Genomic DNA, 25,340 nt, shown 5'->3' with positions numbered 1-25,340 from the left:
TTTAGTTAACAATTTTGGTGATAATTCCCAAAATGCACAAGACCTCAACCTGTTTTGATCTTTTGTATATTAAAAGAATTACCTTAGTAGTGAACTGTTGTCAGTGGAGACTCTAGGTTAGTAATACAGTTTTATTCCTTATAAATTGAAACAGGAGTGACTAGTAATTTCTTTTTAAGAAGAGATCATTATCTGTTTGAAAAAGCGATGTGTGTCTTTTTGGCTAAAACTTGAGTCTGTGAGCAACAATAAAGCAATGTTTTCTACAATCTTTTGAAATTGTAAATATTCTGTTAGCTTTTGTCATTGTGCTATATATAGTGCTCTTAGCTTGTGAAGGGTGTGGGCATTAGACAGTTTTATTTGTCAACCAGTGATCAAGTGATGTGAGTTTGAATGTCAAAATGATTGTCTTAAATATCCTGAACTGGATATTTTCATGAAGGGAGGGAGCACAAGGGTGCTATAATCCTAAACACGTTATCACAGACACAAACTTAGAGTACAGCACCTTCTGGAGTTCCTATCGTGGCGCTGCGGAAATGAATCCAACTAGGAACCATGAGGTTGCAGGTTCCATCCCTGGCCTCGCTCAGGGGTTAAGGATCTGGCATTGCCCTGAGCTGTGGTGTAGGTTGCAGACGCGGCTCGGATCTGGCCATTGCTGTGGCTGTGATGTAGGCCAGAAGCTGGATTAGACCCCTAGCCTGGGAACCTCCATGTGCCATGGGTGCAACCCTGAAAAGCAAAAAAAAAAACCGAAAGAAAAAGGATATAGCACCTTCCTTTCTACTATAAGAAGAGATTAATAAAAATAGAAGTGACTATTGGGGAAAATTTTAGATTATTATCACATAAACTAGCAAATATCTTGTTCTTTTACAGGAAATAATAACATAACATGTTGATTTCCAGGTGTTCTTCTCTATGGGCCTCCAGGCTGTGGTAAAACATTGATTGCCAAGGCTACAGCCAAAGAAGCAGGTTGTCGATTTATTAACCTTCAGCCTTCAACACTGACTGATAAGTGGTATGGAGAATCTCAGAAACTAGCTGCTGCTGTTTTCTCCCTTGCCATAAAGCTACAGCCTTCCATCATCTTTATAGATGAAATAGGTATGCTGTGTTTTCTATGTGAGCATTTTAAACTGCCGTTTTTAAGAGTGGTATTTAGATGACCAGATTCTCTTTTTAACTTTTGTTATGCCAAATTAATAAAAGAGATAACATCCTCATATATATAATTTCTGTGTTATATAATAAATCATAGTCTGTTTTTTACCATTCCTGATATTTTTTTCTGTCTTTTTGCCTTTATAAGGGAATGCAGTGGACTTTGGTTAGATGTTTCCTTATGCATATATATTTGTCCAGAGTAGATACCTAGAAGTTGAACCATTAGGTTGTGTGATGTGATATGCCCATCTTACTCCTCATTAGTATTACCAGTTTTTCAAAGTGCTTACACCTGTTTTCATTCTCACCAGTATATACTTCATTTTCCTACGTACTCCCCCAAAACTTATTTTTTTCTGACAGTATTGTTAATTTTTGTCAGTTTGAAGAGCAAGAATTATCTCATTGTTTTGTGTTTCCCTACTTACTGATAAATTTGGGCATCTTTTAACAAGTTGCTTAGCCATTTAGGTTTCCTTGCTTGTAAATTGCCAGGGTTTTTTTTGGGGGGGGGGTCATTTGCATTTTTCTTAGTAATTCTTTGTTGCTTTTTATTATGATTGCAAATATTTTCTAGACTGCCTTGTGTTTTTACTTTATGACAGTTTCTTTTATGGAGATTTAAACTTAAATGTAGCTGCACTTACCATTCTTTTTCCTTTATGATTTATACTTATGTCTGGTTTACAAATCCCTTCGCTACCCTACCTCCATAAATATTCTCCTTTTTAAAATGTATAACATGAAATAGGAATCTAGTTTAATTCCTTGCCATATGAACAGCCAACTTATAAAATAGGTCTTCTTTCTCTGTAGGTCATGACCTGTATGTTAGTGAATGACTTCCATATTTTATGAATCATCTGTATTTTGTTGTAATAAGCTACATATTATAATAAAGCTATAGTAAATATGATAAGCTATATAGAAATAGAACAATAGGTATAAATATAAATATTTTGGTTATTTATTTGCCTTGAATATCTTTCTCTTTCAAGTTATTTTGAGGTTTTATTTTGAATTTTGAACAAAAGAGCATATCTGGATTTTTAATAATTTGAATCTAAGACTCTTTAACCACAAAGTATGGTTGGTTTGCTTTCATTCAGTAGCTGATATATTTCAATTTATTTCTACCATATAAATGTGTTGTGCTTTTTACATGCCAATCTAGTGGACTTTTGTGCTTTCTTTATGCCCTTTTCCCTGCTATAGGTCTAGAAGTTAAAAATAGTTGACCCTTGAACAACACAGGTTTGAACTGAATGAATCCACCTATATGTGCATTTTTGTCAGTAGTAAATACTGTAGGCCCACACAAACTGTAGGTACAGCAAAACTGTGAATATGGAAGGCCAACTATAAATCATACGTGGCATTTTGGAGTGTGAGAAGCATCAGCGCCCATGACCCCTGCATTGTTCGAGAGTCATCTGTATTCTTTTTCTTTTGGAATGCATTAGCATAGCTACTTCTCTTATAGACTCATTATTTCTCCCCTCTTCCCCCCAAAATATAGGGATTTTAGAACTCTTGAAAACTAATCATCTCATCTCTTACATGCTGAGAAAAATAGTTTATCCTGTTTTTTACTTTCCATATTAATTGTTATTTTTATACTGTCAGTGCTCTTTTTTAGAGATCCACTTTGCCAGTTTTTTGGGCACTGTTACTTGTTACACCTACTTTTTCGAGATTTAATTTCCTTTGTACTAAGGTCTGTCAAAATTCTTTCACAAAGATTGTTGAGTACAGTGAGTTATGTCTTTGTGTGAAAATGTGTTAATTCTGTTTTTACTTTAAATGATACGGAATTATTTCCTTCCAAAATTTTGAAGCCAGAAGACAGTTGTCTTCCAGCCTTTCTTACTGCTTTTGAGAATTCTGCTTATAACCTAATAGTTCTTTGTAAGTAATCCATCATTTCTCTCTAGTTGCTAATGAATGTTACAGGGTTTCTATTTTATTATATATGTGGTTTTTTTCTTCAGCTCTTTACTTAATTTTGAGAGATTTCTGTAGTTTTAGCTTCTAGTTCTCTACCATATTTCATCAGTTCTAAAACATGCTGTTTTATTTTTGTTTCTTTCTTTGTTTTGCTTTTTACGGCCGCACCTGCAGCATATGGAAGTTCCCAGGCTAGGGAGTCGAATCCGAGCTGCAGCTCCTGGCCTGTGCCACAGCCATAACAACACAAGGTCCAAGAGGCGTCTGCAACCCACACCACAGCTCATGGCAATGATGGATCCTTAACCCACTGAGCAAGGCCAGGGATCAAACCCACATCCTCATGGTTACTAGTCAGGTTTGTAACCTGCTGAACCACAACGAGAACTCTCTGGGATAGCGTGTTATAATTTAACTGTCAGAATTTTTTATTTTGGTTTTATAATTTAATTAGCAGCATTGAAAAATATTTTTCAACACGTGAAGTAATGGTGCAACTCAAAGGTCATTGAGTGGGTTATAAAAAGTAATTCATGGAGTTCCCAGCATGGACAGCGGAAATGAATCTGACTAGTATCCATGAAGATGTACTTTCAATCCCTGGCCTCACTCAGTGGGTTAAGGATCCAGCGTTGTCATGAGCTGTAGTGTAGGTCACAGATATGACTCAGATCTAGTGTTGCTCTGGTTGTGGCGTAGGCCTGTGGCTCTAGCTCTGATTCGACCCCTAGCCTGGGAACCTCCTGGCTGCAAGTGCAGCCCTAAAAAGACCAAAAAAAAAAGGTAATTCTTTGCTTGGCTATGTTTAATCTCACAACCATTAGCTTTGTATTCTGTCAATTATATTTGAACTTTAGAAGTTCTATTTGTTTCTTTTACACATTTATCAAATTTTTACTGTAGCTTGCCTTTATTAGAATTTCAGTCCCTTTTAATGTCTTCAAATTTTAAAACATTCTGTTTTTATATAGTTTTTTGAATTGTTCCGAAGTTCTACTTTTCCATTTTTAAAATAAATTTATTGAAATATAGTTGATTTACAATGTGGTGTTGGTTTCAAGTACACAGAAGAATGATTCAGTTATATATATGTAACTATATATATTCTTTTTTAACTTTCTCTTCCATTACAAAATACTGTGTATTAGTTCCCTGTTGGTTATCTATTTATATAGTAATATGTATATTTTAATCCCAAACTCCTAATTTATCCCCCCTCCCACTTTGGTAACTATATTTATGTCATTGAGTCTATTTCTGTTTTGTAAATAAGTTCATTTGTATCATTTCTTAGATTCCACATGTAAGTGATGTATGGTATTTGTCTTTGTCTGGCTTAACTCACTTTGTATGATATTCCATAAGTCCATTCTTTTTTTTTAATTTTTAAATTTTTTTCATATTGATTTTTAGAAAGCATTTTCTAGTATGTGTTAAAAATAAGCTTTGTTTTCCAAGGCTTGACAGAGCAGAGATGAGCCTTTAAGCCTGATGGTCCCTAGCTGGCTCCTCAAGGACCCATCTCAGCTGGCAGCTGGTTACCCGGGACAGCCCATGGTCATTGACGAAGCCCAGTGGTGCTACAAATTCTGAGACACCTCTAATGGGTGTTCTCTGCTCCCAGGCTCCCTCGGCTCAGCATAGGCTTTGTCACATCTTCATCCTAGTCTGAAGATTCCCCTTGCCTGTTCCTGCTTCTGCCCCTTTTCTTTCACCTGTGTTCCCTGGGAGCCCCCATTGTGGCATCTACTTCCCAGAGAAGGCAAAAGGCTATGCTATTGGGTATCCTATCCCTAGGGCCATATATGGGGGGCATGTATGTGTTGGGAAGGGGAACAGATGCCACACACTGGAGAAAGGACTCAGAGGGCAAGAAACATCTGAGTACCAACTACATGCTGGGCACTGAACCAGGCCCTTGTGAACGAGATTTCCGTTAGTCTTCATGATGGAACTGTGGTGGAGGATTTATTATCTCCATTGCTGTTAAAGACACTAAGGCTCAGAAAAATTAAGAAGCTTGCCTGAGGTGGTTCAAGCCCACCCCTAGGTCCATCCACATTGCTGTGAATGGCATTGTATCTTTTTATGGCTGAGTAATTTTATGTCTTTATCCATTTATCTAGCAATGGACGCTTACACATGCTTCCATGTCTGGGCTGTTGCGAAGAGTGCTATTATGACCATGCGGTTTCTTTTTTTTGAATTAGAGTTTTTATCTTTTCCAGGTGTATGCCCAGGAGTGGGATTGCAGGATCACGTGGTAGTTCTGTTTTTGGTTTTTTAACCAACCACTGTACTGTTCTCCACAGTGGCTGTACCAGTTAACATTCCCACTAACAGTTAGGAAGGTTCCTTTTTTTCCACGCCCTCTCCAGCATTTATTACTGGTGGACTTTCTGTTGTTGGCCATTCTGACAAGGGTGAAGTGATACCTCATTGTAGTTTTGACTTGTTTTGATTTACATTTCTCTAATAATTAGCAATGTGGAGAATCTTTTCATGTGCCTTTAGGCAATGGCCTGCAGAAGTTTCCAGGCCAGGGATCATACCCACACCATAGCAGCATTGTGAGCCATAGCATTGATGTTGCCATATCCTTAAACTTCTGAGCAACCAGGGGATTCCCTCTATGACTTCTTTGGAGAAATGTCTCTTCTGCCCACCCCCCCCTTTTTTGCCACACCCTAGGTATGCAAAAGTTCTTGGGCCAGGATTAAACCCTAGCCACAGCAGCGGCAATATTGAATCCTTAGCTGCTAGGTCACCAGAGAACTCCATCATCTGCCCTTTTTTTTTTTTTTTTTTTTGTCTTTTTTCCTTTTCTAGGGCTGCTTCCATGGCACATGGAAGTTCCCAGGCTAGGGGTCGAGTCAGAGTTGACAGCCTATGCCAGAGCCATAGCAATGCGTGATCCGAGCCGTGTCTGCGACCTACACCACAGCTCATGGCAACACCGGATCCTTAACCCACTGAGCAAGGCCAGGGATCAAACCCACAACCTCGGTTCCTAGTAGGATTTGTTAACCACTGAGCCACGACGGGAACTCCATCTGCCCATTTTTTGATTGGGTTGTTTGTTCAGTTTGGGTTTGGGTTTGGGTTTTGTTGTTTTGTTTTTTGTTTTTTGTTTTTTTTTTGATCTATACAAGCTATTTATGTATTTTGGGAATTAATCACTTGGTCACATCATTAGCAAATGTTTTCTCCTATTTGGTAGGTTGTCTTTTTGTTTTGTTTATGGTTTCCTTTGCCATGCAAAAGCTTTTAAGTTTAATTAGTTACATTTGTTTATTTTCATTTTTATTTCCATTACTCTAAGAGACAGACCAAAAAATACTACTGTGATTATGTCAAAGAGTGTTCTAAGTTTTCATCTAGGTGTTTTATAGTATCTAGTGTTATGTTTAGGTATTTAATTCATTTTGAGGGGATTTTTTGGCCATACCCACGGTATGTGGAAGTTCCCAGGCCAGGGATCGAACTTGCACCACAGCGGGGACCCAAGCCACTGCAGTGAAAAATACCAGATCCTTAACCCATTGTAGCACAGAGGAACTCCAGGTTTGTTTTTGTGTATGTTTTTAGAGAATGTGCTAATTTCATTCTTTTACGTATAGCTATTCGGCTTCCCCAGCACCACTTATTGAAGAGACTGTCTTTTATCCATTGTGTATTCTTGCTTCCTTTGTCATAGATTATTTGACTCTATGTGCATGGGTTTATTTCTTGGCTCTCTCTCCTTTCCATTGATCTATATTTCTTTTTTTTGTGTGTGTGTGCCAGTACCATATTGTTTTGATGACTGTAGCTTTGTAGTTTAATCTGAAGTCAGGGAGCCTGATTCGTCCATTTTTGCTTTTTTTTGTTTTTTTCTTCTAAGATTGCTCTGGCTATTCAGGGTTTTTTGTATTTCCATTCCTTTTTTTTTAAGTTTTTGTCCTAGTTTTGTGAAAAATGCCATGGTAATTTCATAGGAATTACACTGACCCTGTAGATTGCCTTGGGTAGTATAGTCATTTTGATAGTATTGATTCTTGCAATGCAAAACATGGTATATATTTCTATTTGTGACATCATCAGTTTCTTTCAACAGTGTCTTGCAGTTTTCAGAGGAGAGTTTTTTTGCCTCCTTAGGTAGATTTATTCCTAAATACTTTATTCTTGATGTGATGGTAATTTGGGATTGTTTCTTTAGTTTTTCTTTCTGGCCTTTTGTTCTTAGTGTATAGAAATGCAACAGAATTTCTATGTGTGTATGTATGTATTTTGTACCCTACAACTTTACCAGATTCATTGATAAGCCCTAGTAGGTTTCTGTTAGCATCTTTAGAATTTTCTATGTATAGTTATCATGTCATCTGCAACCAGTGACAGTTGTACATTTTCTTTCCCAATTTTGAATTCCCTTTATTTCTTTTCTTTCTTTCTTTTTTTTTTTGCTTTTTAGTGCTGCATTTGCAGCATATGTAAGTTCCCTGGCTAGGTGTCGAATTGGAGCTATAGCTGCCAGGCTATGCCACTGCCACAGCAACACAGGATCCAAGCCAAGTCTGCGACCTATGCCACAACTCACAGCAATGCCAGATCCAAACCCCCTGAGCGAGGTCAGGGATTGAACCCTTATCCTTTGGATCCTAGTCAGGTTTGTTACTGATGAGCCATGGTGGGAACTCCGTTTCTTTTTCTTCTGTGATATCTGTGGCTAGGACTTCCAAAACTATGTTGAATAAAAGTGGTGAGAGTGGACATCCTTGTCTTGTTCTTTACCTTACTGGAAGTTCTTTCATTTTTTCACCATTGAAAATGATGTTAGCTGTTGGTTTTTTATATATGACCTTTATTATGTTGAGTTAGATTCTTTGTCCACTTTTTGGAGGATTTTTGTCAGAAATGGGTGTTGGATTTTGTCAAAAGCTTTTTTCTGCCTCTATTGAGATAATAATATGGCCTTTATTCTTCAATTTGTTAATGTGCCATATTACACTGATTTGCATATATTGAAGAATCCTTGCATCCCTGGAATAAATCCCACTTGATCATGGTGTATGATTCTTTTAATGCATTGGATTCGATTTGCTAGTATTTTGTTGAGGACTTTTGCATCTGTATTCATCAGTGGTTTTGGCCTATAATATTCTTTTTTTGGGGGGGGGCATCTTTGTCTGGTTTTGGTATCAGAGCAATGGTGACCTCATAGAATGAGTTTGGGAGTGTTCCTTCCTCTTCTTTTTTTTTTTTTTTTTGGAATAGTTTCAGAAATGTTAGTGTTAGCTCTCCTCTAAATGTTTGATAGAATTTGCCTGTGAAGCCATTCAGTCCTGGACTTTTTGTTTGTTGGGATTTTTTTAATCACAGTTTTAGTTTCAGTACTTGTAATTGGTTTTTCATATTGTCTACATTTTCCTGGTTCAGTCTTGGAAGATCTTGCCTTTCTAAGAATTTGTCCATTTCTTCTAGTTTGTCCATTCTATTGACATAGAGATGCTTATAGTCATCTCTTACGATCCTTTGTATTTATGTGATGTCCATTGTAACATCTTTTTCATTTCTAATTTTATTGATTTGATCCCTCTCCCTTTTTTTTCATGATGAGTCTGGCTAAGGGTTTATCAATTTTGTTGATCTTTTCAAAGAACCAGCTTTTAGTTTCATTGAACTTTTCTGTTGTTTTCTTGGTCTCTATTTCAGTTATTTCTGCTCTAATTTTTATGATTTTTTTCTTTCTACTAACTTGGGGTTTTGTTTGTTCTTCTTTCTCTAATTGCTTTAGGTGTCATGTTAGGTTGTTTATTTATTATTCCTGTTTCCTGAGGTAAGACTGCGTTGCTATAAACTTCCCTCTTAGAACTGCTTTTTCTGCTTCCTATAGGTTTTCGATCATTATGTTTTCATTTTCATTTGTCACGAATTATTGTTTGATTTCCTCTCTGATTTCTTTGGTGATCCATTGGTTGTTTAGTAGCATATTGTTTAGTTTCCAAGTGTTCGTGATATTTTGCATTTTTTTCCCTTGTGGTTGATGTCTAATAGTGTTGTGGTCAGAAAAGATGCTTGATATGATTTCATTCTTCTTAAATTTACTGAGGCTTGATTTTTGGCATAGAATATGAGCTATCCTGGAGAATGTTCCATGTGTACTGAGAAAAATGTTTATTCTGCTGCCTTAAGATGGAATATTCTGTAAATATCAATCCATCAATATTCTGTAAATACATCCATCTGGTCTAATGCATCGTTTAAGGCCTCTGTTTCCTTATGTCTGGATGATCTGTCCATTGCTGTAAGTAGGGTGTTTTTAAGTCCCTTGCTGTTATTATGATATTGTCAGTTTCTCCCTTTTTTTTTTTTTGGCTGTTACCAGTTGCCTTATATATTTGAGGTGCTCCTATGTTGGGTGTATATATATTTAAAATTGTTATGTCTTCTTGGATCAGTCCCTTGGATCATTATGTAGTGCCATTCTTTGTCTCTGTTAACAGTATTTTAAAATCTATCTTGTCTGCTATGAACATTACTGCTTGAGTTTCTTTTGATTTCCTTTTGTGTGGAATACTTTTTTCCATCCTGTCACTTTCAGTTTGTATGTGTCTCTAGATCTGAAATGGGTCTCTTGTAGACAGTATATATGTGGGTCTTGTTTTTGTATTCATTCAGCCAGTCTATGTCTTTTGGTTGGAGCATTTAATCCATTTACATTTAATGTAATTATCAATAAATATGTTCAGTATGGTTTGCAGTTACCATGAGATTTTGACATAGCAGTTTATACATATATATACACACACATATATATATAAAATTGTCTTAAGTTGCTGATCTCTTACTTTCCTCATGAACTTTCAAATGCATTTCAAATATCCTGAATTTGTACTCTTATCTCTATGTTTGCCTTTAACAGTGAGCCTTCCCTTTTTGTAATTTTCTTGTTTGTAGTTGTGACCTTTACACTTAGAGATGTTCCTTTAGCATTTTTTGTAAGCCAATTTGGTGGTACTGGTATCTTTTAGGGTTTTTGTTTTGTTTTTGTTTTTGTTTTTGGCTCACACTTGTGGCACATGGGAGTTCCCAGACCAGGGATTGAACCCATACCACAGCAGCAACCCAAGCTGTTGCAGTGACAATGCCAGTTCCTTGTCCTAGTTTGTGAAAAATGTCAGGGGCACTTTGATAGGGATCACATTAAATCTGTAGATTGCTTTGAACAGTATGACCATTTTAACTATTAATTCTTCAAATCCAGGAGCATTGGATATCTTTCCATTTCTTTGACTCCTCTTTAATTTCATTGATTTAATGTTTTATAGTTCTCAGCATATTAGTCTTTCACCTCCTTGGTCAGGTTTATTCCTAGGTGTTTAATTTGGGGGGGTGTTATTTTATATTCCTTTTCTAATACATCACTGTTAGTATACAGAAATGGAATTGGATTTCTGAATGCTAACCTTGTATCCTGCTGCTTTGCTGAAATTTATTGATCAGTTTGAGTAGTTTTTGTGTGGAGTCCTTAGGGTTGTATGTATGTAGTGTTGCGTCATCTGCTTGTAGTGACAATCTTTTCTCTTCTAGTTTGGATACCTTTTATTTCTTTTATTTGTCTGATTGCTGTGGCTAGGACTTCAATACTATGTTGGATAAAAGCGGTGAGAGTGGGCATCCTTGTCTTGTTCCACATTTCAGCAGGAAGGCTTTCAGCTTTTCTCTGTTGAGTATTATATTGGCTGTGGGTTTGTCATGAGTGGCTTTTATTATGTTAAGATACATTCCCATTATACTCACTTTGGTAAGTTTTGATCACGAATGGATGTTGGATTTTGTCAAATGGTTTTTCTACATCTATTTAGATGATTATGTGATTTTTGCCTTTTCTTTTGTCAGTATGGTGTATGACGTGGTTTGATTTGCTGATGTTGAACCATCCTCATGAACTTGGGATGAATCCCACTTGGTTGTAATATATGATCTTTTTTGTGTGTTGTTGGATTTGGTTGGCTAAAATTTTGTTGAGAATTTTTGCACCTATGTTCATCAAAGGCAGTGGCCTGTAATTTTCTTTTTTGGTAGTTTCTTTGTCTGGTTTTGGTATTAGGGTGATGGTAACTTTGTAGCATGTCTTTGGGAGTGTTCCTTCTTCAGTCTTTTGGAAAAAGTTCAAGAAGGCTATGTGCAAGTTCTTTGTATGTGTAGTAGAATTCGCCTGTGAAGCCTGGACTCTTGTTTGTAGGGAGTGTTTTTATTACATATTCAATTTCATGTCTAGTGATCTATCTATTCAGGTTATCTGTTTCTTTTTGATTCAGTTTTGGTGGGCTGTATGTCTCTAGAAAGCTGTCCATTTCTTCTAGGTTGTCAAATTTGTTTGCATGTAATAGTCATCATTTTCTTATGTTTTTTTGTATTTCTGCAGTGTCCATTGAGATTTATCTTTTTTCACTTCTTATTTTATTTGGTTCTCTCTCTCTTGGTGAGTCTGGACAGAAGTTTGTTTGTTTACCCTTTCAGAGAACCAGCTCTTGGTTTTATTTTTTTTAATTGTTCTTTTAATCTATATTTTATTGATTTCTTCTCTGATATTTATGATTTCCTTCCTTCTGCTCACTTTAGGTTTTGTTTGTTCTTCTTCTGATTCTTTTAGGTTGTAGGTTAGGTTGTTGATAAGAGGTTTTTCTTTTTTGAGGAATTCTGTTCCTGTATGTCTATGAACTTCTCTCTAAGAACTGCTTTTGTTGCATTCCATAGATTTTGAATGGTTGTGTTTTTGTTGTCATTTGTCTTGGGGTATTTTTTAATTTCCTTTTTGATTTCCTTGTTGACCCACTGGTTTTTTTATCAGCATGTTCTTTAGTCTTCACGTAGTCAGTATTTTCTCATATCTTTTCCTGTGGTCGAATTCTAGTTTTATGCCATTGTGGTCAGAGAAGATGCTTAAAATAATTTCTGTACTCTTATACTTGTTGAGGTTAGTTTTGGCCCCAGTATGTGGTCAGTGCTAGAGAAAATTCCATGTACACTCGAAAAGAGTGTATATTCTGGGTTTTTTTTTTTTTTTGATGTAATGTCCTGAAAATATCAATTCTAAGTGTTCTATTGTGTCATTTAGGATTATGTAGCCTTGATTTTCTTTCTAGAGGATCTGTCTGTTGATGTGAGTGGGACGTTAGTCACCTACTATTACTGTTTTCCCATCAATTTCTCCTTTTATGTCTGTTTGTGTTTGTTGTATGTTTTTGGGTGCTCCTATATTAGCGTAGGGGCTTATATATTGAGAGTGATATCTTCTTCTTGAATTGATCCTTTTATCATTTTTAAAAAATTTTATGCTTCTGTCCTCTTTTAAGTTTTTGTGAAGGTATTGTTTGCCTTTGATTTGTGGTTGCCCTGTTTTTCAGGTATGTTAGCCCCTTCCTATATCTGCTTGCTTTAGCCTGATAGTCATATAGGTTCAAACACATTCTTAAAAAAAAAAAAAAAAGGTCTAGATTTTCTTACTCTCCTCCACATTTTATGATTTGATGTCTTTTTTTTTCTATGTGTCTGTATACTGGTTTATTTAAGTGAATATTTTCCAATTGTGAGTTCCTCCATCCTATATCTTCTTACTTCTTTCCTATTTAAAGGAAACTTTTCAGTACTTCTTTTAGAATGGGTTTAGTATTGCTGTATTTTAGTTTTTGTTTGTTAGAGAAATTCTTTAGTTCTCTTTTTGTTTTAAATGATAATCCTGCTGGATAGAGTATTCTAGGTTGCAAATTTTTCCCTTTTAGAACTTTGAATATATATTGCTACCCTCTTCCTGCCTATAGTGTTTCTGTAGAGAAATCTGCTGATAGCCTTGTAGGGGTTCCCTTATAAGTAACTGTTTGTTTTTCTCTTGGTGCCTTTAGAATCCTCTCTTTAACTTTTACCATTTTTATTATAATATGTCTTGGTGTAGGTCTGTTTGATTTCAACTTGTTTGGGGCCCTCTGTGCTTCCAGTATCCTAAGTTTCTAAGCTATAATTTCTTCAAATATATTTTCAATCCCCTTTTGCTTCTCCTTCTGTGTGGATTGGCTCACTGTATATTATCCCATAAACCTCATATATTCCTTTAGTGTTTTTTTGTTTGGTTTTCCGTTTGATGTCCTGATTGCGTAATAATAATAATATTCATCTTCTAAGTCACTTATGCATTCTGCTGTTCAATGGTTTTAAGTCAGCTGTGTCTCTGCAAATGAATTTCTTAATTTTTATTCATTCCTCTTTATCATTTCTAGTTGCTTTGTAAAATAATCTGCATTACCGTTGATGTCTACTCTTAATTCTTTCAGTATTTTCATCACCTCCTTTTTTTAACTTGGTGTCTTAGATTGCAGAGGTCTCTTTCATTGCTCTTTCAGGGGAATTCTTCTGTTCTTTTAACTGGGAATGATTCCTATGCTTCTTCATTTTGCTTATATTTTTCTTATTCTGTGGGTTTAGGGAAAATAATTATCTACTATAGTCTTGGAGGGCTGTTTATATGCAGGAGTGTCTCTGGGTAGCTTGTGAGGGTTTACTGTTTATTTTGTTTGTTTTGGTGTGAGGGCTGCTTTGGGTTTTGATGTTTGCTCTCCCTTTCCTCAGTGTGTGCAGGCTATTATCCCCTTGATAGGCAGTGTGCTAGTGTACAGCTTGCACATGCTTCCAGGGATAGTGGCAATGGGTAAAGCCTATAGCCAGTGCCTGGTTGCTGGGCCCTTGGCAGTCATGAGGACCCACAGGGAGGTCAGGGTGCCAGCTGCTCCTGGTTGCAGGTCCCAGGGCAGTGGCAGTGACCCTCAGGTAGGTGGAAGTGATGCTCAGAGCCTTTGGCAGCAGAAATGGTTGGGCCATGTGTGTTCCCAGGGGAGTGAGGGCAATGGGTGGCACCTCGTTGCAGGGCCCTCCTCAACAGCGATCCCTGAGGTTACTGTGCCTCAGGCAGTGCCTATTCACAGGAAATTTAGTGGTAGGGGGCCATGCCGACCTCAGGAGTCTGAGATGGCTGCAGCAGTTTGCAGCCACCCCTGCAGCCTGTGCAAGAGGTGCACCCAAGAGCCCATGGGTATGCAGAGAAGGATGTTCCTAGGGTAGTCCCACCCCTCCTCCTCTCTCCTTTGCTTCTCCATGGTCCCAGCCCTCCTCCCTCACTCTCTCTTGGGCAGTAGCACTCAATTCCCCAGCCTGTGGCACACTGCTCCTAGTCCTTTAAGGCTGTCTACACACAGTCAACCCTAGTCCTCTCCCAGGAACGGAAATCTGAAGCCTGAGTCTCAGCACTCAGCCCCAACCCAAGTGTCTCAGGCTGCGGTGTCCAGGGAGGTGGTACCAGTTCTCTGTACAGCTCTCTCTCAGTTTTACCTTTATCATTCTGGCTACTGCAGTTTTCTCTGAGGCTTTGAGGATCTTCCTCCATCCTGGCTGATTTCCCCATCAGTTAGGTAGCCTCCCATCATGCAGATTCCTTTCCTCTTGTGCAGCTCCCTCTCAGGAGTGCTGGTCTAGTCCTGATTTTTTTTTTTTTTCCTCTTCTCCCTCTTTTCTTTCCTTTTGTTTTATCCATTTATGTAGAGGGATTCTTGCTCTTTTGGAGGTCTGAGGTCTTTTGCCAGTGCTCAGTAGATGTTCTGTGTGAATTGTTCTGTATGTAGATGGGTTTTTTGGTTGTGTTTGTGGGAGAAGGTGAGCACCATGTCTTATTCCTCCACCATTGATCCTACCTCTCTTGTTTTAATTTGCACTTCCTCGATGACATATATTGTTCAGCGGTTTTTCATGTGCTTATTTACCATCTGTGTATCTTCTTTCTTAGGGTATCCAGATCTTTTGCTCATTTTTTGACTGGGTTGTTTTCTTACTGTTGACTTTGAAGAGTTCTTTGTATATTTTGTATACAAGTCCTTTATTAGATATGTGTTTTATAAATATTTTTCTTTCCAGTCTGTCACTTGTCTTTTAACAATGTCTTATACAGAGCAGGAATTTTGTTTTTAATGATATCCAACATTGTGTTTTTTCTTTGGTGGATTTTGCTTTTGGTTTTATATGTAAACACTCATCACCAAACCCAGGGTTCTCTAGATTTTCGCTTATATTATTTTCTAGTAGTTTTATAGTTTTTGTTTTACATTTAGATCTGTATTCTCTGAGTTAATTTTTTTGAAATGCGTAAGGTCTGTATCTAGATCTTTTTGTGCATGTGGTTGTCTGGTTGTTTCAGCGTTATTTATCAGATATGCATTGACTTATATAAAAATTTACCCAACATTTTTGTTAGTATTTATGTACATGTCTTTTTCCATGCTTTTCAGCATTCTGAGCTCTTATATTTAAATTGTGTCTCTCGTAAGCAGCACTCAGTTGGGTTTTTTGGTTTTTGTTTTTAATCCAGTCTAATATTTTAATCATGTACTTGAAGACTTTAGACCATTTACATTTAACGTAATTCCAGATATAGTTAGGTATACTTATCCAGCATTTTAGGTTTTTCATATTATTTTAAGCAGCCGTCTTGCCAGAACCATGCTCAGTAATGAAGATAATTTAGAAATAATCAATAGGAAAATTATGATGGTTAAATAGGCAGCTGAATTTACACAACTTATCTATGAAAAATAAGATATTAATATAAATATATAAATAATCTAAAATGAAAGGTTGGACCTAGCACATTAAAAAGCATTTTTATGTCACTTGCATATGTGGTTGACAGATTTCAAGTTTTAGTTTTAATGTTGAAATGTGAAAGTTCAGCTGGTAATCAGAAATGCCGGTGACTTGAAGGAATATAAGACAAAACATTTGAAATAGGATTGTACTAGAAAATCTAGGATTTGTTTTATTGTTATTTTTTTCATTCTTAGGATGTACCACCTTTCAGTCCTTTTGTTCTAGAAGGAAGCTGTTTTTTCTCCTTTTAAAAGCATTTCAGGAGTTCCCGTCGTGGCACAGTGGGAACGAATCCGACTAGGAACCATGAGGTGGCGGGTTCAATCCCTGGCCTTGTTCAGTGGGTTAAGGATCCGGCGTTGCAGTGAGCTGTGGTGTAAGTCACAGACACTGCTCGTATCAGGCATTGCTGTGACTGTGGTGTAGGCCAGCAGCTGTAGCTCTGATTAGACTCCTAGCCTGGGAACCTCCAGTGCAGCCTTACAAAGACAAAAGAAAAAAAAAAAGCATTTCATAGTCATTATAGATATTTTGGGAAACAGAAAAGAATTTAAGAAGAAATTAAAATTATTCTAGTGGTAGTTAAAGTTATTAGCATTTTGGTGTATTTCTTTAAAGACTCTTTTTTAACCATGTATAGCATATATATGCATGGTATGCTAGTATGTGTGTTTTAAACCGTTATCTGTCCTACATTTTCTAACTTAATAGTGTTTTAAAATTTTCCAATATCATTTTAATTTATTACCATGAAAAGTGTATGAGGGAAAAGAATATGACCTCATAATTAAGAATACATAGGATGCAGGAGTTCTCGCTGTGGCACAGTGGAAACAAACCTGCCTATTAGCCATGAGTATGTGTGTTCAATTCCTGACCTTGCTCAGTGGATTAGGGATCCAGTGTTGCCATGAGTTGTGGTGTAGGTCACAGATGTGGCTTGGATCCCACATTGTTGTGGCTGTGGTATAGGCTGGCACCTATAGCTCTGATCCTACCCCTAGCCTGGGAACTTCCATATGTGACAGGTACGGCCCTAAAAAGCAAAAAAAAAAAAAAAAAAAAAAAAAACCACACACATAGAATGCAGATAACCTGGAAAGTTAGGGCCGAGAAAACAGGATTTCCTTCAAGACACTGCTTGATCCTTTTTTAGCCTTTCAGTACTGGATCCTTTATTTCTTTTATATATGTTCATAAGATTGTATTTTTAGGAAAGAAATGAAGATTGCACATTGATGTTTTAATTTGTCAAAACGGTTACATCAGAATAATGTGTTACAACTCATAGTTGAACATTTTTATTTCTAATATTTCATAAAATTGTCAGCTTTTGATTAAAAATTTGAAATCATTTAAAGGATAAATAATTTATTATTAATTTCTAAGGTCAAGGACTTTTTCCTTCTAGACTCCTTTCTGCGAAACCGTTCAAGCTCTGACCATGAGGCTACAGCCATGATGAAAGCTCAGTTTATGAGTCTCTGGGATGGATTGGATACTGATCATAGCTGCCAGGTATTTGAAAGAAATTTACCTAAACTTGTTTTATTTGTAGTAGGTGTGTTAATAGAAAATTTATCTGGTTGCTTGTTAGGCTTTTTAACTTTTTTTTTCATAATTTATCAATAAAGGATGAGAATCTGAAAGAATATAGTTTGTATATGTCTTTGTCCATTTTGAGGGCTTTGTTAACAAAATATTAAAAGATTGCTAAATGGGAGTTCACGTCGTGGTGCAGCAGAAACCAATCTGACTAGGAACCATGAGGTTGCAGGTTCGATCCCTGACCTCGCTCAGTGGGTTAAGAATCCAGCGTTGCCATGAGCTGTGGTGTTGTAGGTCACAGATGCAGCTGGGATCCTGAGTTGCTGTGGCTGTGGCGTAGGCCAGCACCTGCAGTTCCAATTCAACCCCTTGCCTGGGAACCTCCATATGCCACGAGTGCGGCCCTAAAAAAAAAAAGACAAAAGACGAAAAAAACAAAGATTGCTAAATGCCCAAAACATAGAACAGAAGAGAAAAAAACCAGGATGTTAGAACCATTTATATCAAGCATGAAGAAATGACTAGTGGCTATGGGTATTCTGTACATGCTTCTTTTGACTCTTACCATAAATCCTTAGTCTTTGTTCTCAGTTCTTATGCCTATTATTATTATATTATCATTTTCATTAGTTGCTGAAACTTAAATAACTTAACCACTTCCTGTCACCTGTATGGTCCCAACATTATACATTACAGTCTTTTTTTTTAAATTTTTTAGGGCTACACCTGCAGCATATGGAGGTTCCCAGGCTAGGGGTCTAATCAGAGCTACAGCTGCTGGCCTACACCACAGCCACAGCAACACAGGATCCGAGCCTCGTCTTCGACCTACACCACAGCTCACAGCAATGCCAGATCTTTAACCCACTGAGAGAGGCCAGGGATCGAACCCACATCCTCACGGTTCCTAGTCAGATTCGTTTCCGCTGTGCCACGACCGAAACCCTACATTAAAGTCTTCTATCCGAGGTGTTGCTTCTCCCCTCTGCAAGGCTGTGAAAACAAAATTAAGGTCCCTTGGTATGTCCCTAGAGAAAAAGCCAGCTGTATTGTTCAGTTTACCTCTTTGATTCCCATTTTCACCTACTTCTTTACTTCTGAATATTCCATACTTTTTTGCCAGGTCAGTGTTGTTGTTGTGTTTTTGTTTTTTGTTTTAATATATCCAGCTTGTTTGTTTTTCTGTCATATTGCTGGAAATGGCAGTTCTAAAACCATTTTTCTGTTTGGGTTTTTTTTTTTTTCCCTTTCTATGAATTACCTATTTTATAACTCTTATATATAAAATCTTTCTTACAGAAAAGTTAATAAGATTGTTTTGTTATTTTAACTTTAATATATATTTTCTATCTTGTAATCTGTTTTTGCCTCTTTTTGAAACATGGAATCCTGGAGTTCCTGTTGTAGTGCAGTGGAAACAAATCCCAGGAGGAAATATGAGGTTGCAGGTTCGATCCCTGGCCTTACTCAGTGGGTTAAGGATCCAGCATTGCCATGGGCTGTGGTGTAGATCGCAGACAAGGCTCAGATCCCGAGTTGCTGTGGCTGTGGTGTAGGCCAGCAGCTGTAGCTCTGATTTGACCCCTAGCCTGGGAATCTCCATATGCCATGTGTGCAGCCGTTTAAAAAAAAAAAAAGAAAAAAAACAAACCATAGAATCCTATCTTTCATGCCATCTAACAATTCAGCTATTTCCTCAGATAATTTTCTTCTCCATTCTCCCTGTGATCTTTTCATTAAATCCCAAATGGACATACCTTATTTATATTCCATGTGTTTCAACTTTTCCATTTTTTTCTCTGTGCTATATTCTGGGTAATTTCTTTACCTCTTCCAGTTTTGTTTTGTTTTATTTGTAAATTTTTTTTTTTTTGGTCTTTTGTGTTTTTTAGGGCCACTCCCATGGCATATGGAGATTCCCAGGTTAGGGGTATAATCAGAGATGTAGCTGATGGCCTACGCCAGAGCCACAGCAATGCAGGATCTGAGCTGCGTCTGCGGCCTACACCACAGCTCATGGCATCACCGGATTCTTAACCCACTGAGCGAGGCCAGGGATCAAACCCGAAACCTCATGGTTTCTAGTCAGATTCGTTAACCACTGAGCCACAATGGGAACTCCACCTCTTCCAGTTTGATAATCGTAGCTTCGTTTGTATTCTTTTGCTATGTGATGCTTTCGTTGGGCTTATACTCTTCAGTTCTAGAAATTCTTTTAGATTTTTTTTTCAGGTTTGCCAGGTTAGTTTTGTCAGTTCAGTTAGAAAAGCAGAACCCTGGCATCAGTTAGCTGTGTGACCTTCACCGAATTATATGATCATTCTGTGTCAGAGACACAAGTAATACCTAGAAAAAGGGAAAAATAGTATCCACCTCTGAACTGTTGTAGGATTTTAAGTATTTAATCTGAGTAAAGTGCCTATAACAGTACTTGGTATATTTTTACTGTATAAGTATTTGCTGTGTTTTTATTTTTAATTTCATGTTTATTCCTTTAAATATGTTAACACTAATTTTATAGTCCATATTCATTAGTTCTGACATAAGTATTTGTAAATCTTGTTTGGTCATTCGAATTTAAAGTGGTTATTTCCTTGTGTATTTCGTGATTTCATAGGAAAAGTCACATTTGGTAGAGCTTTGTATGTGAATTTTTGAAACCTTTGTTGAAGGTTTGCTGCTCTAAGAGGATTTTATATTTACATCTGCCATATTTTTTTCAAAGACAAGTAGATAAATTCAGGTTCAAGATCCAAGTTAGCTGACCATACAGCATGAAATCTCAGGGATTTGGAGTGTGTGTTTATATGTCTTTGCAAGAACCAAGGCCTGATTCTGCTGAATAGATTTTCTAACATTTCACCACTTTTCTTAGGTTGTAGTACTTCATGAATCTGAGCTTTATGAAGGGTTGTTTCTTATCAGGCTCTGACCCATAAGGTGTCCAGCACACACCCCATTCTCTAAGACCTGTACACATCCATATGGTGTATAGTCAACTTCTACCCTTGCTGACCTCAATTATGCACATGCTTACCTCAATTACACTTAGCTTACTGCTTGCTTTAGCATAATTCCTTTACTTTTTTGCAGATTTTTTTATTAATTTGAGGTTTTTTTTTAACACTTTATTATTTTCACGTTTTGTAGCCAGAGGGTTTAAGAATCTCCACATTTCCATAAATCAAAAGTCCTGAGACACATAATTCTCAAAAAGACAATTAAGCCCCTTATTCTCCTTCTGTATCACCTTTATGAAAGTATAATTTCATTAAGAAGGAAAATTACCTTTAGTGTTTGTTGAATGGTTTGAGGAGAAAGCACACATAGATAAATTAATACAAACAATTTTTATTAATAATTGGTTCTCATAAATCCGTTCAGTGGGATTAGTTTATAGGTTTCCAAAAACTAATTATCCCCCTAAGCAACAGTATTTTTTTTCCCACCCCACCTCCTCACTCTTCAAGCACCCCTGGCTTCCTCTCAGTTCCTGTAATCAGAACATCACATTCCCTGGGCCTGAACAGCTACTCACACCCCTGCCCACCTCCCCCTCATGTACCTCCTTCACCTCCCTAGAAGCAGCCACTGCCTGCAACTGAGGGCTCATTACTCTCAAGCGTTTCTGTATATACATTATGTATCCCTAAGCAACATATATTAATTGTTTTACTTTGGAGCTACACAGCTTCTCTATCCATCCTGCTGATGAACCTCTGGGTCAACTCTATATTTTTGTTTTTACAAACAGTACTACCATGGCTATTCTAGTACCTGTTTTAAAACTTTAGGTGTGTAACCGCTAGGTTGTGGCTTCCACTTTTCTAGGTATTGACAAGTTAAGACCTAAGTGACTCTACTAGTCTTCACCCTTACAGTAGTCCATGGAAGCAACCCCATTATTTTGCTGCTTCTGTGTCTAACAGCTGTCCTACTGACCTCCACGTCCCTAGTACAAAACACGCTCCATTGGGTACTCAAGTTACTGAACAGCTGAAACTTTAAAGGAAGACCTGGATGGAGAAGGGACTGTTGGACTCACAGTTAGTTCAGAGCTGCTAGTCCAATGTCCTTCACATTCCCTTCCCTTAAAGCAGAAGGGAAGATAAGAATAAGGCGTGGCTGCCATGTGCAGCAGCAGGTCTGAAGGGAGAGCTGCTTTATCAGTCCTAGTGTGAGTGGCACTCTTAAGAAACAGGTTTTTTGGGGTTTTTTTGGGGGGGGGGCAAAGCAACAGTATTTAAGGCATGTAGACAATTGAATAGTTAGTCCATGTAAGATAAAACAGTTTAATATTATATCCTATGAGAGTATAGTTTTAAAGCCAAGGAAGTCATGGTATTTAGATGAAGTATACTCCAGAGCCACTTCAGAGCCCTACAGTGTGGTTCTGACACAGCATATTAAAACTGAATTTTCAGAACTATAGTTCCTTATTACGCTGCTATAGTAGTTACTATTTTTATTATGACAAACTTTTGAGGAAGCAAAGATGTTGCTTTTGCCTTTTTTGACTTGAGGGGGTCAAACTGGCTATTTTTGAATAGTAGTTTTAGATTTAGACGTTTTCTTTAATATGAACCAATAGGCTTTTCTCTAAAATTGTCTTTTCTGTGACTATGGATGGAGCCGAGTACCCCAGTTTAATTTCTTTGTTCCCTTGCTGCAAAGGAAACAAAAATAGTTGAATGGCCCAATTAAACCTGTCACCACTACTGAAAATCCAAGTTGTTGATGACATATTCTTCATCTTGAGAGACAGGAGACATAAAAGCTAAAATTGTTTTAAAGATTTCTAAAAGTCTTAACTAATACCTAGAAGGTGCATTAATTTTGCTGCATAAATACTAAAAAATTACTGTTGCTCCCCATTTTTAATTTTAGCTTACTTGCACTACATAGAGTTAATATATGTGTTAAGATTATCTTTTTTGCCTTTAAAATCATTGCTTAAAATTTGTTTCTTTGGAGTTGCTGTTGTGGTTCAGCTGGTTAAGAACCAAACATAATGTCTGTGAGGATACAGATTCAGTCCCTGGCCTGGCTCAGTGGGTTAAGGATCTGACGTTGCCACAAGCTGTGGCATAGGTTGCAGATGTGGCTTGGATCCAGTGTGTTATGGCTGTGGCGTAGGCCTGCAGCTGCAGCTCCAATTTGACCCCAGCCCAGGAACTTCCATATGCCTCAGGTGTGGCTATTAAAAAGAAAAAAACTTTTTTGCTTAAGTGAGCCAGTCTCTTTTGCTTTTTCAACATGAAACCCTGTTATTACCCCATAATTCATTAGATCATGTTGTGCTACATTTATGTGGATTCTTTGTTGCTAATTTTTAGCATTCTATCTTTTATACTGAGTTTTTTGTTTTAAGCTGTTTGATTATCTAGAATGTTTCTCAAAATACAGCCCACTTTTTCAGGTACTGCCTCAACCACAATGCTTCTGTGGTTGAGTCTTCAACATAATATGTCTTCAACAAGTTTCCTTATCACTTTGAAGCTCTCTCTTTTAACACTTAATGAACATTATGTCTCAATGTATTTACATTCATCCTTCGTCTTATGCAATTAATTCATCTGATCACTTTTTTAAAGACTTTTTTGTTTTACATTTGGTAGAAAATTTCCTTTCTTACTGATTTTAGAGAGTTGAAAGTCAACATAGAAAAACAGGTAAGAGCATTAATATTTTGACGTTAGGACTACTTAATTCAAATTCAAAATTATATTATGTTGTGGAATGTTCTCAAATTTGTATTTGTATTTTTTCCCTCTAGGTGGCAACCTCTCACAGTTAATTGAAAGTATTTGACTATTGAGTAACAGTAAATGTGAAGAGTAGTAGAATATAAGATTTAGTGGACTTTTCATCATGTTCCGGAGTTAGATTTCAGATTATTTCAGTAAGCTAAGACCTCTTAGGCTGAAATAAATGTTTTCATTAGAATATGAATAAATTTCATTTCAGGTAGCAGATGTGTGCTTATTATGTTATATAGAAATAACAACAATAATGGTAGTATTGAAGCCCTTCAGAAATTAAACTGTTTTGTATATCTTTGTCCTTATATTTGTGGGGTTTTTTTACCTTTACATTCTTTATAAATAAGTGGCACAGGCACAGAGGTTGGCAGGGCCACCAGCCATTTTTTTTCCCCTTTTTTAAAAAGTACCCAGCATTTTAATGTTTGCTTTTATTCTGTTGCCCTTGTTTTAAATTGGATCACTTGATCCTCCTTGCCTGCCTGCTTGCATCTCTCACAAGTGTCCTATCTTAGTAAATCTATTCCTTGCCTAATAATAAATAAATAAAATTTAAAAATAAAACAAAGTTGGATCACTTCAGGTTTTATTAGCACTAAGAAGATATCACCTGCAGTGCTGATAGTGCCGTGAGATGATGATGTGAAATCTAGAGGAAAAAACGCATATCTATTACTGTTACTAGAATCTTCATTCTGATAGGAGAAATGCTTCTCTCCTTAATATTATTAAAGGATTTAAAGTAGTCCCCCTCTTATACACTTCCAAGCAGCAAATGGTTTTCAGTTATTCAATATGTAGCCACTATTATATTTGAAAAAATACAATTTTGTATTTTGTATTTGCAAAATACAGAATTGGGGTGGGTTATAAATATTTGATTAACAGTGGTGTATGATCAGATTCTTATAGAAGATTTAGTTTAAATCCCACTTGATTTTCTATATCTTCTAAGCCCTTGCAGTAACCTAAAAGGAATGTTTCTGGTATACTTAATGCCTTTATTTTCTTTATATATTTAGGTCATAGTGATGGGAGCTACTAATCGACCGCAGGATCTTGACTCAGCTATAATGAGAAGAATGCCTACGAGATTTCATATAAACCAGCCTGTAGGTGGATTTGATTGTGTGATTTCAAGAAGGGAATGATTTTTTAATAGGACTTATTATTTGTGACAGGCAGGGGAGGAACAGAGCAAAATCCCCATAATTACTTTTGTCCTTTCCACTCCTTTTCTCACTTTCTAAATTTCTTTGTTTCCTGAGATCAATGTCATTTGCTTCTCTTCAAAGTATATAATTACGTCGTTTGCCTAGACATGTTAGTGTTTTCTTTAGAGTAGAGCAAGTTGTCTATGGAAGATATACAAGCAAATGTAAATTATAATTTTGGTTTAACATACAATGAAATCAGGGGGGTTAGGGTTAAAGAATTGTTCCCTTCAGAAGGCCTGACAGGAAGAACACCTGGTATTTACTTGATTAATTATTGATAGTCGTAACCAGTGCTTTCCTCTGACAGGATTAATGATTAACCAGGAGCTAAGAGGTTACACTTTAACAAAAGAATGCAAATGTGAGGGTGGTGTTGTACCAGTAGTATCTTCTTTCTGGCATTCTTTTTTGTTAGTTAAGAAGTACCCTGAAGTAGATGATTATAACCTACTGATACTGTATATTTTGCCCAAATCCCAAAACTTGAATTTTGTCTGCTTTTAGATTAAAGAAGATAAAACAGTGTTAGAATTAATAGACTATATGCACCATACAATTAGCATGTTACATGTATTGCTGTGTAGAAGAACTTTCTCTGTCATTCTTCTCAAATTTAAAATCTCAGGCTTAAAAATATTTCCCCCAATTTTACATTCTTCAACTTAACAGTTTGTGGCAATTAAACATGGTTTCCTAAAATTGTTGATTGCGGCTTCTATAAAATTACTCTGATCAATTTTGCCACAGCTACAACCTCTGGTTCCTCTCAAGGTGTGCATATGGCTGTGGCGTAGGCCGGCAGTCAGAAACTTTATCTGATAATTCAGTGAAGAGATTTCTTACGTGATGTAAAAGACCATAAATTTTGTGTAGTATGACTATAAATTTTATGTAGTATGACCAGTATTTATTGAGCATTAGTATGTGTCAGATACCTGCTAGGCTCTGGTGCGTAGAATAGCCCCTGTCCTAATAGAACTCTGTGTTGCAGGTGAGCCAGATGCAAAAATAAATAATGTAA

General features: G+C 36.8%; 1 protein-coding gene across 3 annotated transcripts in view; it reads left to right on the top strand.

Annotated features, from left to right (window-relative positions):
• Nucleotides 1–25,340, top strand: part of ATAD1 (ATPase family AAA domain containing 1) — a 66,525-nt gene that overhangs the window by 18,958 nt on the left and 22,227 nt on the right. For all 3 annotated transcript variants that reach the window (XM_047762405.1, XM_047762406.1, XM_047762403.1), the window contains exons 5-7: nucleotides 916–1,116; nucleotides 17,204–17,310; nucleotides 24,125–24,214. In XM_047762405.1, the coding sequence (XP_047618361.1) occupies nucleotides 916–1,116; nucleotides 17,204–17,310; nucleotides 24,125–24,214 (398 nt within the window). The remainder of the gene's footprint in view (nucleotides 1–915; nucleotides 1,117–17,203; nucleotides 17,311–24,124; nucleotides 24,215–25,340) is intronic.

This window comes from Phacochoerus africanus, chromosome 15 (assembly GCF_016906955.1).
Source record: "Phacochoerus africanus isolate WHEZ1 chromosome 15, ROS_Pafr_v1, whole genome shotgun sequence".
NCBI classification, from domain to species: Eukaryota; Metazoa; Chordata; class Mammalia; order Artiodactyla; family Suidae; genus Phacochoerus; species Phacochoerus africanus.
Note: the sequence above shows the minus strand (reverse complement) of the source record. Positions and strands in the feature narration are given on the sequence as shown.